The sequence below is a fragment of the Lithobates pipiens genome, unplaced genomic scaffold (assembly GCF_037356315.1).
Source record: "Lithobates pipiens isolate NorthernLeopardFrog02 unplaced genomic scaffold, aLitPip1_a1.2 Scaffold_48, whole genome shotgun sequence".
Taxonomy (NCBI): Eukaryota; Metazoa; Chordata; class Amphibia; order Anura; family Ranidae; genus Lithobates; species Lithobates pipiens.
The window spans coordinates 5,483,066-5,498,554 of NW_027507872.1; the positions used below are offsets into that span (position 1 = coordinate 5,483,066).

General features: G+C 44.4%; 1 protein-coding gene across 2 annotated transcripts in view; it reads left to right on the top strand.

Annotated features, from left to right (window-relative positions):
• Nucleotides 1–15,489, top strand: part of PPFIA3 (PPFI scaffold protein A3) — a gene marked incomplete at its 3' end in the record, with an annotated part of 942,579 nt that overhangs the window by 446,021 nt on the left and 481,069 nt on the right. For both annotated transcript variants that reach the window (XM_077467171.1, XM_077467170.1), the window contains 1 exon segment: nucleotides 2,583–2,747. In XM_077467171.1, coding sequence (XP_077323297.1) covers nucleotides 2,583–2,747 — 165 coding nt within the window.

The following is a 15,489-nucleotide window of genomic DNA, read 5'->3' on the forward strand; positions in this document are numbered from 1 at the left end:
AATTAAGGCTACTAATACAAGTGGCCATGGCTATTGTTTTTATTTTGTGTTTGTTGCACCTCCTCCTGTTCTTCTTATCTTTCTTCTGTCCTTCCAGTTTTTCCCTATGCCTCCCCTGTCCTCTAGCTGTAGGGACAGGGAGGTAGCTTTTATTATATATATTATGTGCAATCGATGCCGTGAACCTGATGTTCACAAGTGTACTTTAGGTGAGATGTCAAATGATTTGAGTCACTGGTCACTTTAATATATTAAAAGGGGCAGGACGTAGCGTGACAGTAGTCTTGTACATCCTGACGACATTCTGGTGGGCAAAACGAAACATATTGATGTGGGGACGGGCCCCCGATTCGAGGAGTAGGTTACCCACCCATACATGGGGCCACCCCTGTCTTGCAGGCCGGACCATAGGCACCAAAGGGAGTTTATATGAAGCACTACACTGCCAGGACTCAAGGATATCTTATGTTGTCTGATACTATCACTTCTACATTGCTCCTCATTAATATTCTAGCTGGTATAGTAAATTCCATTTTGTTGGACTCCTACCCCCACAGTGCAGTACATTGCCCTAGACCTTCACTTGATTACACAAGAGTACAAGGCTAGATTTTTTATCCCATTTTTTCTGTGTCTACCATTTCCAGTGATATCCCATATACATATGACAATTCATGCCCAGAACTATTATCTATCTGGACTTGAGTCACACACTTGACCATTACGTTATATTGGTTTATGTAGCATTATATAGGATTTGAGATAGTGAGACCATCATGGGACACTAGCCTTAGCTCTGGTTGAGTCCTAGCACCTCATTCACCCACTGATTCTAAGGTGTAGTGCTAACCTTATCAGGGCCCAGGCAGGCCAGTTACAGTTTAGCTGTGCAGGTGAATGGGAAGGGATTGGGGGGGCTTTATTGAGGAGGGTTTGAACCAGCTCCCATCAGAAGTCTGCACCTCTCCTAGTAGAGTTTTAGTTTGGATGGGTATAGGGAGGGTATTAGCAGGTTAGGGTTGATATGCAGGGTGGAGAGGTTTGGGGAAGGGGGGTATTCTGGGTGCATGATGCTGATATTTTACCTTGCATTATACATGCACAATACATTTTTGTATCGGTAACTCGCTTGGGTGTGTACAATTTTCTTTTTTTTTTTTGCTTTAAAGTGGTTGTAAACCCTTACAACCAACTTTGACCTACAGGTCAGCCTAGATTAAGGCTTACCTGTAGGTCCAATAAATATCTCCTAAACCTACACAGTTTAGGAGATATTTGCCGAAAGACAGGCACCGCTGTCTACGGCACATGCGACGTAGACAGCAGCGCAGGCACACTGAGCGCGCCGCTGTCAACGGCGATATGCCGCAAGTGGCGGCTCCCATGCGCATGCGTGGGAGTGACATCATCGCGACTTCGCCGAATGACAGTGGCGGAGCAGCGAGACCCACCGAGAAGATGGATGCTCTGGACTACAGGGGACAGCGGTGACTTCGCTGGCTCCTGTGTCAGGTAAGTGACACATAATGGACTACTATGCATAGTAGTCCATTATGCTTTACCTTTGCAGGGAATCAAAGAGGAAGTAAACTCATCAGGGTTTACTTCCTCTTTAAGATTTGAATCCCCCCCCCCTCTACAACAGTAGAAGAGTACTTCCTCTTAATAGGCTAATCCTGCAGGGTTCTCCAGGTCCATCCAATTTCTTGTGCAGCCTCATAGGTGCCCATCAATGCAGCCTATTACTGCATGGGGATTACAGGGAGGAATCAAGAGGAGAGCCAGCCGGATCACGCAAAGAGGGGGATCTCCCGCTGTGACACAGCTTGGATCTGAAACACCGGCCACTGTCAGCAAAGTCCCACCTCCTGCATCAGCTCCTATGGTAGACAGCACACTGATTCAATTTCCCGGCATTGAACCAGTGTGCTGTCTATCATATGAGCTGCTCCAGAAGACAGGACTTTGACAGCGGCCGGCATTTCAGGATCAAGGGTGTTTCACAGCAAGAGATCCCCTCTCTGTTTCCTGGCTGATTGCTTCTGCCAGAAGCGGTGCAGCCTTTTTTATATGGCATCAGAGCAGCCTCCCGGCCCAGTCAACCCCTGCTCCACGCTCACTCTCAGCTTATTTCCACTCGCCTAATGTGTGCACGCGAGTGGAAATTTTGAGGGCTGGTAAGAACTACTTGAACTTGCTTTTATTTTATTTTTCTTTTTTTTTTTCTTTAGTTCAGGGCTTGCTGGATAGCATTATGAGCTAACTGACTTCCTTCGCTTGCTGCCTCAAAATTTCTTTTGTCAAATGCAGCAACTCTGCCGCAGTAATGTATCTTGCTTTTTTCCATGTGGATTAAGCTTTGCACTTAAAAAATTCAGCAGGTAATGCCCCTTTGTTTCTAAAAAAAAAAAAAAGAAAAAAAAAAAAAAAGGTCCTTAAGGTTTTCAACTTAGGCGATCAAGGGATGAGGCAAACATCTTTGGGTGGGGATGTCATCCAAGGAACGAAACTTTTGGTTGATTGAATTTTGGCTTTTTTCCCATAATCTTTTACTTATCCTTTTTCTGTCTCCATATCTACAGTTGCTTTTGGAGCATTTGGAATGCTTGGTTTCACGTCATGAACGTTCTCTGAGGATGACCGTTGTAAAGAGACAGGCACAATCGCCAGCTGGGGTCTCCAGTGAGGTTGAGGTGTTAAAGGCTTTGAAGTCCCTGTTTGAGCATCACAAAGCCCTTGATGAAAAGGTAAGGAATCTCTGTCTTTAAACAGCAGAAAGTGATATCTAAATGCACATTCAATGCCTAGCAGCATTCCACCACTTGATCTCTCCTAAGCAGGGTTTCTGGCTGAACGATTGAAGCCAATGTGGCCGGCAGCTTCTAAGTGCACAGTCTGTTTTCACTGAAACACAGGTGCTTTGCTGAGCTTCAGAGTTCACTGAGCTTTTTGACAAAAGTACAGTTCTCGTGCTCCCCAGAACACATTGCTTTTGTGGAATCTTTGCTTATAAGGCTTTGAGTGACTACGTATGGATCAGTTATGGTTGTAGTTGTAGCATTTTAGAACTAGTCTGCTGAGACCCAGGCCCCCTTCCCCTGTGAGGAAAATCCTACCTTCAGAAAGGATGGGACCCACCAGGCCTTTTGTCATAAGTGTTTCTCCTAACCATACGTGATATATCTGGCCTACCACCATAAATACAAGAAGTTCATAAAAATCCACTAGGAAGAGTGTTGTACTTCAGTAGGCAGCTCCACCTGAGACAGGGACATATCTCTGAAATTACAAAAAAGGAACACAAGGGGGCGTCAGTTAAGTGCAGCATCAATGGATTTATTACACTGTCACAAGTGGCTCTTCTGGTGTATGGCTTCCATCCAATGTGGCATGGCTGCAGATAAGCTCTTTGATTTTTATATCTGTAAGTTTGCATCTGGCTTTTTAATCTTAATAAACCCATTGATGCTGGACTTAGCTGGCGCCCCTTTGTGTTCCTTTTTCTTAACTATTTACATTGGTTTTCCACTGGTATGCTAACATTAGGAAGGATTTTAACTTTATGCCAAATAAACATATACACTGCCGTAAAAATTTGTTAGTTTTCGTTTCATTCTTTTTTTTTGGGGGGGGGGGTCGTTTTTCGGGTCATTCTTTATGATCGAATATTTGAAAATGAGAAAATCCGAAATTAGAAAATCTGAGAATTCGAAAATCCGAAAATCTGAAATAATAACTAATAATAACTGACTATTAAATTATAGGTATTGGAATCTCCTTTCAAATTTGCCTGTTAGTTAACCCAACAAATGCTTTTTTGCATTTTGCAGGTTTGTTCCACAGGAAACCATGTTAAATGGACTGTAGTAGAAATCTGCCAAATGCAAAAAGCACTAAAAATGCATAGGTGTGAATCCAGCCTAAAGCCCAACTCTGTGGAACATACAGCTTATTGTTGTCCTATGTACAGATACTCCAGTCTCTGCTGTGGAACTCTGCAGCTCCTCTGGGGTTACCTTAAGTCTCTGTGCTGTCTCTCAGATTAATGCCTTAATCTCTTGGCAGGTTTGCTGTTGTGCCATGTTCTTTCCATTTGGTTATGATAGATTTGATGGTGCTCCTAGGGATTATCAAAGATTTGGATATTTTTTTTTTTTATAACTCAACCCTGACTTGTACTTCTCAACAACATTGTCCCTTACTTGTTTGGAGAGTTCCTTGGTCTTCATGGCAGTGTTTGGCTACTGGTGCCTCTTGCTTAGGTGTTGCAACCTCTGAAGCCTTTCAAAAAGGTGTGTATATGTAATGACAGATCATGTGACACTTAGATTAGCACACAGGTGGACATCATTTCACTAATTATGGGACTTCTGAAGGTAATTGGTTGCACCAGAGCTTTTTATGGGCTTCATAACAAAGGGGGTGAATACATACACAAGGCAATTATCATTTTTTTATTTCTGAAAAATAGTTTTATGTACGGTATATATTTTTCACATTTTAGCTCACCAACAGATTTGGAACAAAACAAATTGCACATGTCTAATGTCTAATCAATTACAAAATGGATCTAACAGCAAATCAGCTCCCTTACAGAGCACTTAAGGCAGAGATCCAGCCCCTCCCTCCAAAAATTAAAAGTCAGCAGCTAAAAATACTGTAGCTGCTGACTTTTAATAATAGGACACTTACTTGTCCAGGGGTCCCACAATGTCGACATCCCATCTGATTTTTTTTAATCGGCTCTCAGGTGCTGCCATTCCTTCTAAGGGAAAATGGCAAAGAAGCCTTGTGGCTTCACAGCCGGCTCCCTACTGTGCATACACCAAGCATGCTGTGCTTTATGAATGGCCTGGAGGCAGGAGAAGGAGGAAGGGGGCTGAACTTCCTGTAGCGAGGTCTGCGGTGAGGTCTCCCAGAGGTGGGGACGGGTGTCAGGAGACCAGACTATACCCTCCCTCTTACTAGGCCTCCTCGTTACTCGCTTGGGCCCAGGCTTGGAGGGGAACCATACATGAAACCTCCTCAAAAGACAAGGTGCAAATACATCAGATGCAGGACCAAAATCTTTTCAATGCACGAGGTACTGAAGAATGCCTTTAGAGAGTCGGGAATCCAGAATTTGACTAACCTTGTACTCCTAATTATCCCTCTCTGTCTGTCCATTGGATTGAGGATGGTACGAAGAGGAAAAATCCAAGACAATATTGAGGGATTTGCAAAAGGCTCTCTAAAAACGAGATGTGAACTGAACACCCCTGTCAGAAACAATATGGGAAGGAACACCATGGAGGCAGAAATTTCTCAAACAAAAATGGGAATCAAAGCAGGAGCAGAAGTTCTCCCAGAAAGAGGAACAAAATGAGCCATATTGGAGAACTGATCGATTACCACCCAAATGAAGGTATTATTATCAGACGGTGGAATATCAGTGATATGGCTATGTGAGACCAGGGCTCCTCAGGAATGTGCAAGGGCATGAGAAGACCAGCAGGAGATTGCATGGAGCATTTAGACTGGGCACAGACATGTAGTCTTTGACATCCGAATGTAGAGTAGGCCACCAGTAGTGGTGAATGATGAGGAGGAAGGAACCCAGCATGACCTGCCACCTTGGAATCATGTCCCCAACAAAGGATCTTAGCTCTTAGCTCAGTGGGAATGAAGGTCTTGCCAGGAGGAATTTTTGACTCCAGGATGATAGAATGGGCAAGGATGTATGAGGTAGGGAGGATCAGCTTCGTTTCAGGGGTAGGCTCCTTATCCTGAATGTCAAAAGATCTAGAGAGTGCATCAGCCCGACTGTTGCAGGAACCAGGTTTGAATGTAATGGTGAAGTTAAAACAGGAAAATAGACTTCACCTGGCTTGTCTGGGATTCAATCGTTTGGCATTCTGTAACTACTACTAAGGTCAGTGAAAATTGTTATGGAATGTGGGGAACCCTCCAAGAGATAGTGCCACTCTCCAATGCCAATTTAATCGCAGGAAGTTCTCGATCACCATTAGCGTAATTCTTCTCTGGACGAGAAAGTTTTTGGAAGAAAAACTCACATGGTTGACATTTTTCCTCAAAGGATTGAAGAAGCACCGCTCCTACCCCAATTGAGGAAGCGTCTACTTCAATAAAAAATGGATCCCCAGAGTCAGGCCACCTCAACAAAGGTCCAGAAACAAAAGCCTATTTCAAATCATGAAACAAAGAGACAGCTTCAGGGGACCATTCGCACCCATTTTGGTCAAGGCGATAATAGGCGCAGCAATGTTAAGAGTAATTCCTAATGAACTACCTGTTATAATTAGTGAACCCAAGAAAGTGCTGTGTGGCCTTGATTCTGCCAGTTGGTAATTGCGGAGACCTTTCCAGGATCCATATGAAGACCGACGCTAGAGACAAAGCATTCCAGAAACAGAGCTTCAGAACATTCAAAATAACATTTCTCCAGCTTGGCATACAGAATATTTTCTCGAAAACACTGAAGTACAATCCAGGCATGGTTTTGGTGAACAAACAGATTTATTTTCTTACATCAGTGGACACAGAGCCATAGTACTTACTATGTGGGTTATAGTGCCACTGGTAGGTGATGGACACTGGCACACACTAAGGCAAGAAGTGTACTCCCTATATAACCCCTCCCACTACTGGGAGTCCAGTTTTTCGCCAGTTTGTTGGTCACGAGTAAAGTTGTGCTGTACTGAGCTGGTAGCTTCCCTGCTGGGGCTAGCCATGCTGACCTGATCCGTTCTGATGTCCTTCATGGGCTAAAGGAATGGTACCTGGGCCTCGTGTCTGAAGAAACAAGGTCTTGCTTGCGAATGCTTCTCTTTTTAGAGAGCTGGACCCTGGGATCCAGTAATTTTGTAAGTTTTTACTGGCATGGTGCTGTTGCAGGTCCAGGATTGTGGATAACCTGAGGTCCCCTGTTCCTGAAGGTTTCAGAGGCCAACGCCAAGGGTGAAGATTGGGTTTATGTCAGATAACCCTGCTGCAAGAAAAGGTAAGGAAGATTTTCTTAAAAATGTCTCCTTTTATGTATAATGTTGTTATGCCTATGTGTCACCACTGGGGGCTGTATTGAGCACTCACCACCTGATGCTGGAAACAGCGCTGTATCAGAAGCCTTCATTTCTTCTCTCGGGCGGCCATAAGCAGATCCACCATAAGAAGGGGGGTCTGGTTCTCCTCCTGCGCCCCCACTTTTTATTTTTTCCCCTTCGGGGGACTTAAGAAAGACCGAGCGGCTGCTCGGCGATGGATTTACCCCCCCATCGCTGCCGCTATATCAGCTGTTCGCAAGGTGCCGCTCGTGCGAGAAAACACTTTCTTTGGAAAGAAAGGGGGGGGGGGCGTAATTAACACAGGGGCATGGCTAACGGCATCAGATGCCTGCCACACGTGGAGGAAGTTGTTAAAGCACTGTGTGTGTGCAGCTGCTGCTGGCTGTGGAGGGACAGAGCAGGAGGATGGCTTGTTTCAGGTTGGTGACACAGGCATTCCCTTTGACACATTGTACTTTTACCAGGCTAGGTATTAATAGCAGCTATTAGCGCTGGACTATAGCCTAGACGTGTACATTCTTTTGCTAGTGCCTCTGCTTTGTGCTTCAGGCTATGAGTGGTAATGAGACCAGGAACTCCTCTAAGGATTCTAAAGGGTCAGTGGTTTCACAGTAACCTAATCCATTTCCAATAGAATGTCATCCTCCTCTGGGATGCGGCTGGTCAGATTGAGCCATCAGGGGAAACTGTTTCAGTCACTGTATATATCACACAAGAGGTTTTGTCTTCTACAATTTGTAATTTGGAAAGGAAGATTGATGCTATGATGTCTCTCCATAGTGAGGCCAAACATAGCAGATCCACATCTAGTGCTCAGGACCCTCTTATTGAGGTGCAGGAGGCTGGGGATCAGGTAGATCTCCCCAAGGATTTGGAAGATACTACCTGATATTAGGATCCTCTTCCGAGGATCCTAATATAGATGAGTAGCATCACAAGACAGGTTGCTTGTGCACTCTTACTAAAATTGGTTTGTTCAACCTTTTTTGCTCTTTGGCTCTCGAGGAACCCACCTCTACTTTGGGATCATTAAAACCTTCCCCATCTGGGAATGCTTTTTCCTATTCATGCATGGCTAAAAAGGCTTATGTATTCTGTATGGGAACATCTGGATAAACAATATTATCCTCCTAAGAAATTCTCCACACTTTATCCTATGGAAGACGATTTCTATAAAAATGGGGGGTTCCAGCAATTGATGCTGCAATCGCCTCAGTGAACAAGAATCGCACATGTCCGGTGGATAATGCGCTGATGTTAAAGGACCCAACAGATAAAAAGTTGGAACTTCTTTCTAAAAGCAATATATCTTTAGCAAGTTCAGTAGCACAGCCTGTTCTCACTGCAGTTGGTGTATCCCAGCCCATTAAGGAACAGTTTGTGGAGATACTTAAAATTCTGCCTGATCAGCAGGCCCAGCAATGGGCTGGTATATCAGATGCACTAAGTTTCACAGTAGATGCTATGAAAGATTCTATCATTCAAGCCTCACGGCTTATGCTTGGACTAGTGCATTCTCGCAGATTTCTGTGGCTGAAAAGTTGGTCACCCGAAGCACCGTGTAAAAAGCTCTTAGCCAGTTTCCCCTTTCATCGTAAACGGCTATTGGAGACGATCTGGACAAATACATCCAAAGGATCTCTAATGGGAAAAGCTCTCTTTTACCAGTAAAGAAGTTCAAATATTTCTCCTTTAAGCGTGCTGCCTCTCCTGTGCCAGGGGCATCAGCCTCTAGGCAGTCTCGACGGCTTCAACCGTCAGGTTCAAGGGGAAGACCCCAAGGGCAGCACCAGGGTCAGAAGAGATCTTGGGGCAGAAAGCCCAGAAAGCTAAAGCCTCCTCGTTAAGGGGTGCCCCCGCTCGCTCAGGTGGGTAGAAGGCTCCTGCAATTCTCAAACATCTGGCAGGAACAATGTCAAGATCGATCGGTGGCTTCTGCAGTTTTCTCTAGGTTACAACTAGAGTTCTGAGAGTTTCTGTCTCCTCGTTTTTTCTAAGGTCAAATGTTCCCAAGGATCCAGAAAAAAAGAAATCTCTCTTTTTAAGCTCTGGATTATCTATTATCCCAGTCGGTGATATCAGAGGTTCCCTTACTGGAACAGGGCAAACCTTTTCACAGTTCCAAAACCAAACGGAGAGGTAAGACCCATTCTAGTTTAGCCACAGCACCACGGGTGTTCTTAAAGATTCTGCCAGCTCCTTTAGCCAGATTAAGGGCTCAAGGCATAATGGTCCTAGCCTATTTAGACAATCCGATCTACTTTTAATAGATCATTCAGTCTCAGGTCTAAACCAGAGTCTGATCACAGCTATAAATTACCTAGAATCTCTGGGTTGGATACTCAACCTAGAGAAATCTTCCTTAAAAACATCAAGGAGATTATAGTACTTGGGGCTGGTACAGAAGAAGGTATTCTTACCCCAGACAAGAATCAGTTCCATTGTAGGACTAATTCAACGTATCAAAACAAAGAAAAATCCTCCACTCGGCTGTGCATGAGATTATTAGGGGAAATGGTGGCCTCCTTCAAGGCCATCCCTTAAGTGCAGTTTTCACTCAAGACAGAGCTTTAAAACACCATCCTGTTGGTCTGGAATAAAAAGATTCAGGCCTTGGTTTTTTCCAATACACTTGGCTCCCGATGTAAGTGGGAGCCTAAATTGGTGGTTGTTATCCAGCAAAAGGGAAAATCTTTTTTCTGCCTGTATCCTGGAAAGTGTTAACAACAGAGGCCAGCCTTCTAGGCTGGGGAAAAAAGGGGGGAGCGCAGTTCGATTAACACGGACTGCAAAAGTGGTTACTTTAGGCACCAAAAAATATTTCAAAATGAGGTTAATTCATACAAAGATTATATTTTTTTTTTAAGTTTTAAATATCATCTTTAACCATACTTAAATTACTAAGACACCAAGGGCAATTCATAAAGAATACCCATATACAAAATAGACAGTACATATATCGTGAAAGACAGACTACAGACAAAACATAAATAACACACACAACAAACACAGAAAATGACACTGGTCTGGACCAATTGCTGCTAGTTGCCGTGAAAGATTATGGTAAACAAATTAGACCTGGAGAAATGCTCACATTGTCTCTAGATGTTTACCAGGCAATCAACAGCACGCTAAGGGGAGAAACTAATATTGAATTACAGCTATTACTGCCTGGTTACTAGCTGGATTTGTAACAGAGTGTTCATTTGCTAAATATAAATATAAAGTTCATTCTCCAATGTTAATGTAAACAATTTCCATGGGTTTTCGGCTTAGGTCAAGCTACTTTGTTTCAAAAAAGTTTTTTTCTCCAAAACAAATATCTGTTCCAGAAAGCCACAAATGGCTAGTATAACACAAACCGACTGAGTTTTTCAGGCCCGGAGGCTATTCTTTTTGATTACATCAATAAACGCTGCGGTATCCCAATAGTCCAACAAAAGGTTTTAAATATCCATAAATATATCACATACGTTACTGCAGCCCTCCTGGGACCTGTTGTTCGATTCGCTGTAAGAATAAAAATGACCAGTCTTTCAGAACTTGCTAAGCAGGTATGTCATTGGCTCTACCAAGCCGTATTTTGTAAAATCCACAGAATGTGCACCACTCACTGGCCGACCACACGCCGGTCGTTATCGTTTCAAATGTGGATTAATTTCGGCAGTACAGAAAAAGACCTCTGCTGTTGGTAGTGCAGCACACATAACCCGCACGAGCATACAAAAGCTTGCCAGAACACCGGTCATCCATGTAGAGGAGAAGTATTTGGTTTTTTGAAAAAGGAAAAGCACTCCGTATACCAAGCTGCATCCACTGTCTCCAACCTATGCAAGGTTCGTCCAGCGTCCGGATGTGACGTCAACGCGTTTCGCTGGCTATTAGCGTAGCTTCATCTCGGACGGAATGAACTTTATATTTATATTTAGCAAATGAACACTCTGTTACAAATCTAGCTAGTAACCAGGCAGATAGTAATAGCTGTAATTCAATATTAGTTTCTCCCCTTAGCGTGCTGTTGATTGCCTGGTAAACGTCTAGAGACAATGTGAGCATTTCTCCGGGTCTAATTTGTTTACCATAATCTTTCACAGCAACTAGCAGCAATTGGTCCGGACCAGCGTCATTTTCTGTGTTTGTTGTGTGTGTTATTTATGTTTTGTCTGTAGTCTGTCTTTCACGATATATGTACTGTCTATTTTGTATATGGGTATTTTTCATGAATTGCCCTTGGTGTCTTAGTAATTTACATATGGTTAAAGATGATATTTAAAACTTAAAAATAAAATATAATCTTTGTATGAATTAACCTCATTTTGAAATATTTTTTGGTGGCTAAAGTAACCCCTTTTGCAGTCCGTGTTAATCGAACTGCGCTCCCCCCTTTTTTCTATATGCTATTTGGTTACGGCATCAATACCTTAATTAAGGATTCAATAGGGGTTGAATGAAATTAACCCTTTATTAGTGGACAAACTTGCACCTTTTTTCCCTTTTTCCCTTTTCCCTAAAATCAATTTATTGTTCTAGGCTGGGGAGCAGGTCTGGAAGAAGATTCTGTCCAGGGGATATGGTCCAGGTTAGAGAGGGCCTTGCCTATCAACATTTTGGAGATTTGGGCAGTACGTCTGGCCCCAAAATCTTGAACGGTCAGAATATGGGACGTTCCTGTCAGGATACAGTCCGCCAAGCCCACGGCTGTGGCTTACATCATTCACCAGGGGGAGCACAAGAAGTCGTGCAGCCCAAAAGAGGTGAATCATGTTCTAACTTGGGCAGAACACAACATTCCTTGCCTATCAGAAATATTTATTCCAGGAATAGAGAACTGGCAGGTGGACTACTTGAGTCGCCAACTCCGGGAGGATGGTCTCTTCACCCCATATTTCTAGTGATATGTCAGAGAGGGGGTATTCCGGACATGGACCTATTCGTGTCCAGATTCAACAACAAAGTCAACAACTTTGTGTCGAGAACAAGGAACCCATAAGTCTTCCCATGGGATCAGTTTTTTTTTTTTTACTGATCTATGCATTTCCTCCAGTTCTGCTACTTCCACGCCTTCTCCGCAGGATCAAGCAGGAACATGGTGGCTCTAGTGGGGCCCAGAAGATCTTGATTTACTGAGATCATAAAGATGGCAGTAGGACGGACGGAAAATTTAACAGGTTTGAATGTTGAATCCCACTTTATAAAGGATTGTAGGTGATCTCCTTCGGTAGTGTGTACTTTGATTAATGCCAGGAAGCCAGCTTCCAGAATCATTTACTATAGAGTCTGGAAGGCATATGTTTCTTGGTGTGGATCCAGGGGTTGGCACCCCAGGATTTATGTCATAGGCAGGATCCCTGATTTCCTGCAAATGGGATCTGAAATGAAGCTGGCCTTGACTTCTATCAAGGGCCAGATCCCGGCCATATCAGTGTTTTTTCAATGGCCTCTCGCTTCCAAATCTTGGTACGTAGCTTTTCAGGGGGTAGCTCGGATTATTCCCCCTATCAAGGCACTTCTAATCCTTGGGATTTAAATTTGGTCTTATCGGCTTTGCTGAATCAGCCATTTGAGCCTTTACGAGAAATTTCCTTTTGACAAGAAAGGTAATCTTTCTGGTTGCCATTTCTTCTGCTAGAAGAGTATTGGAACTAGCAGCTCTGTCTTTGAAAGAGCCATATTTGATCATGCATAAAGATGAGGTGGTTTTATGTCCTCATCCTGAATTCCTACCAAAAGATAACAGGTATTCATTTAAACAGAGATATTATTCTTCCTTCTTTCTCCCCAGAGCCTCAATCTAGGGAAGAGAAGGCACTACATTCCCTTGATGTAGTAAGAGTGATCAGAGTCTATTTAAAGGCGACCGCTCAGGTTCGCAAAACACATGTTTTGTTTGTACTGCCAGAGGGTCCAACATGTGGACAGGCAGCGTCAAATTCCACTTTTTTCCAAAGGGATTCATCAAGTGATTGTTCAAGCTTCGGCTTAAAGAAGAAAATTCTTCCTTCTCATGTTAGAGCACACTCATCCAAGGCGATTAGTGCCTCTGGGGTGGTGCATCATTAGGCCTCCATGGCTCAGATCAAATTTTATCAAATCAATATTAAAGGTCATGAGGATATTTCCTTTGGGCATAGTATACTGCAGGCTGCAGTATGAGTCCTCTGGCGTCCTTTTTGCCCTACTTTTGTGTTGTGTCTCCCTCCCTTCAGTTGCCATTGCTATGGGACATCCCACATAGTAAGTACTATGGCTCTGTGTCCCATGATGTAAGAAAATAAAACAGGATTTTTAAAACCGCTTACCTGTAAAATTCTTTTCTTTGATGTACATCAGGAGACACAGAGGTCCCTCCCTTCTTGGTATACACTTGTATTGCTTGGCTACAAAACTGAGGACTCCCAGTAGTGTGAGGGGTTATATAGGGAGTACACTTCTTGCCTTAGGGCATGCCAGTGTCCATTGATAAAGCAGATCCCTGAATATTTTGTTAACATTTTGGAACACAGCTGGGGCAAACAATGGGCTAGGGTTTCACCAATACCACTTTTCTCTTTCGTTCATTGATGGACAGAAATCCATTAATCTTGACCTCAGGGTTATTACACCACCTTCAGGAGAGGACTAGGCAGAAAATGTGGGAAGGCTGGCCGCAGGCCAGCCTGTATTTGTGGGAGGAGTCTGAGGGACTATTTAACCCTCCTCCTCTGTCAGGGCCAGGGTTGGGTATTTCTAGGTTGCCATTTCTGGGTGGTGGGGGTACGTTAGGGCCTGCTTTGTCCTCCTCCCTTTCTTCCCTCTGCTACATCAGGCCAGCGTGCAGCCCACCCGGTTCCAGTGGCACTCATGCTAGGGAGGGGAGGGGGCGCCCGCTTGCTTTTTCTCAGTCCCCCCTCAGCGCCGTGTGGCCAGCGTGCGCCCCGCCCGCTTTTCCCGGCTCTCATGCCGGGGAGAGTGGGGGGGGGGGCGTTCATCTGGCCATCCGTCCTCCTTTCCAAATTTCCCCACAGCTCCGTGGGGCTGGCGCGCAGCCCGCCCGTTGTTCCCGCCGCTCATGCCGGGGGAAGGGGGGGATTCATCTGGCCATCCATCCGCCTTCTATCTGTGGCAGCACGCAGGTAAAGTCACCTGGTTGTATCCAGGATGGGAAATATGTGTGCCCTAGATTCAGGCTTTATGCAGACTTTTACAATTAGAGGGGAAGAGTTAATGAGCCCAGCTGAAGTAAGTGGGCTCATTAAGACCTCTACAAAAAACCCCAGCATGCTTAGGGAGATGCTCCATCCTGGAACCAGTTTTGTGTTGTATAGACTGGGGAGTGTGATATCTGTTCTGTTCTGTGCGGTGAGTTAACGCCTGTGTGGCAAACCTCTACAACAGAGACAGGGACTGGTGCAGCACAAGGCTGCACTCAGTTCTTAGACAGGGAATCTAAGTGTGTAGTTAGAGGTCAAGCTGACCAGGATTTATTTTCATGTTTTATTTTTGTTTGGCTGTTATATGTATCACTGCATGTAGCATAAATAAACTGCATCTTTTGTTTTTTTGCACCTACAACGCTGTCTGCTGTGCCTGATTTTGTGTTGTAAACCCATCCAGGGGGGTCACACACACCCGCTGCCGAGCTAACCCCTCACAGTTGGTGGAGAATTTTGGCAGTTTTTTTTCAATTTTTTTAAAGGCCAGCATGGAGGAGATACTGAGACAGCTGGCTCTAGCAAATGCAAATCAGCAGCAAGCAAATGCAAATCAGCAGCAAACAAATGCGGCTTTACAAAAGAGCCTTGCAGCCCAGCAGAAAGCTCACCTGCAGAGTCTGGAAGCTCAGCAACAAGCCCAGCAGCGATCTGAAGCCCGCTTCATAGACCTGTTGCAGAAGCAAGAGCAGAGTTTTCAACAGAAAATAGAGACATTAATACAGCAACGTCCGCAGACCAATGAAGCAAGTGGTTACAATAATATCGCATCCTTTGGTGTGAGCCGTTTACTGGCAAAAATGACTGGAGAGGATGATCCAGAGGTGTTTTTGACCACATTTGAAAGGACTGCTGAAAGGGAAAAGTGGCCTAAGGAGCAATGGGCTGGACTGGTGGCCCCTCTGTTAACTGGGGAATCGCAGAAAGCTTATTATGACCTAGAGCCTGACCAAGCAAAAGACTATGTGGTGCTAAAAACAGAAATATTGGCACGGCTGGGTGTCACCTTGGCCGTCCGGGCTCAGCGTGTGCATAATTGGACTTTTCAGGTTGGAAAACCCCCCAGGTCTCAAATGTATGATCTCATTCACCTGAGCAGGAAGTGGCTGCAGCCAGAGATTTTGACCGCACCAAACATTGTGGAACGTGTGGTTATGGATCGTTTCCTGAGAGCTCTTCCTACTGCCATCCAAAAATGGGTAAGCCATGGAGACCCAGAAATGCAAATAAACTTGTGG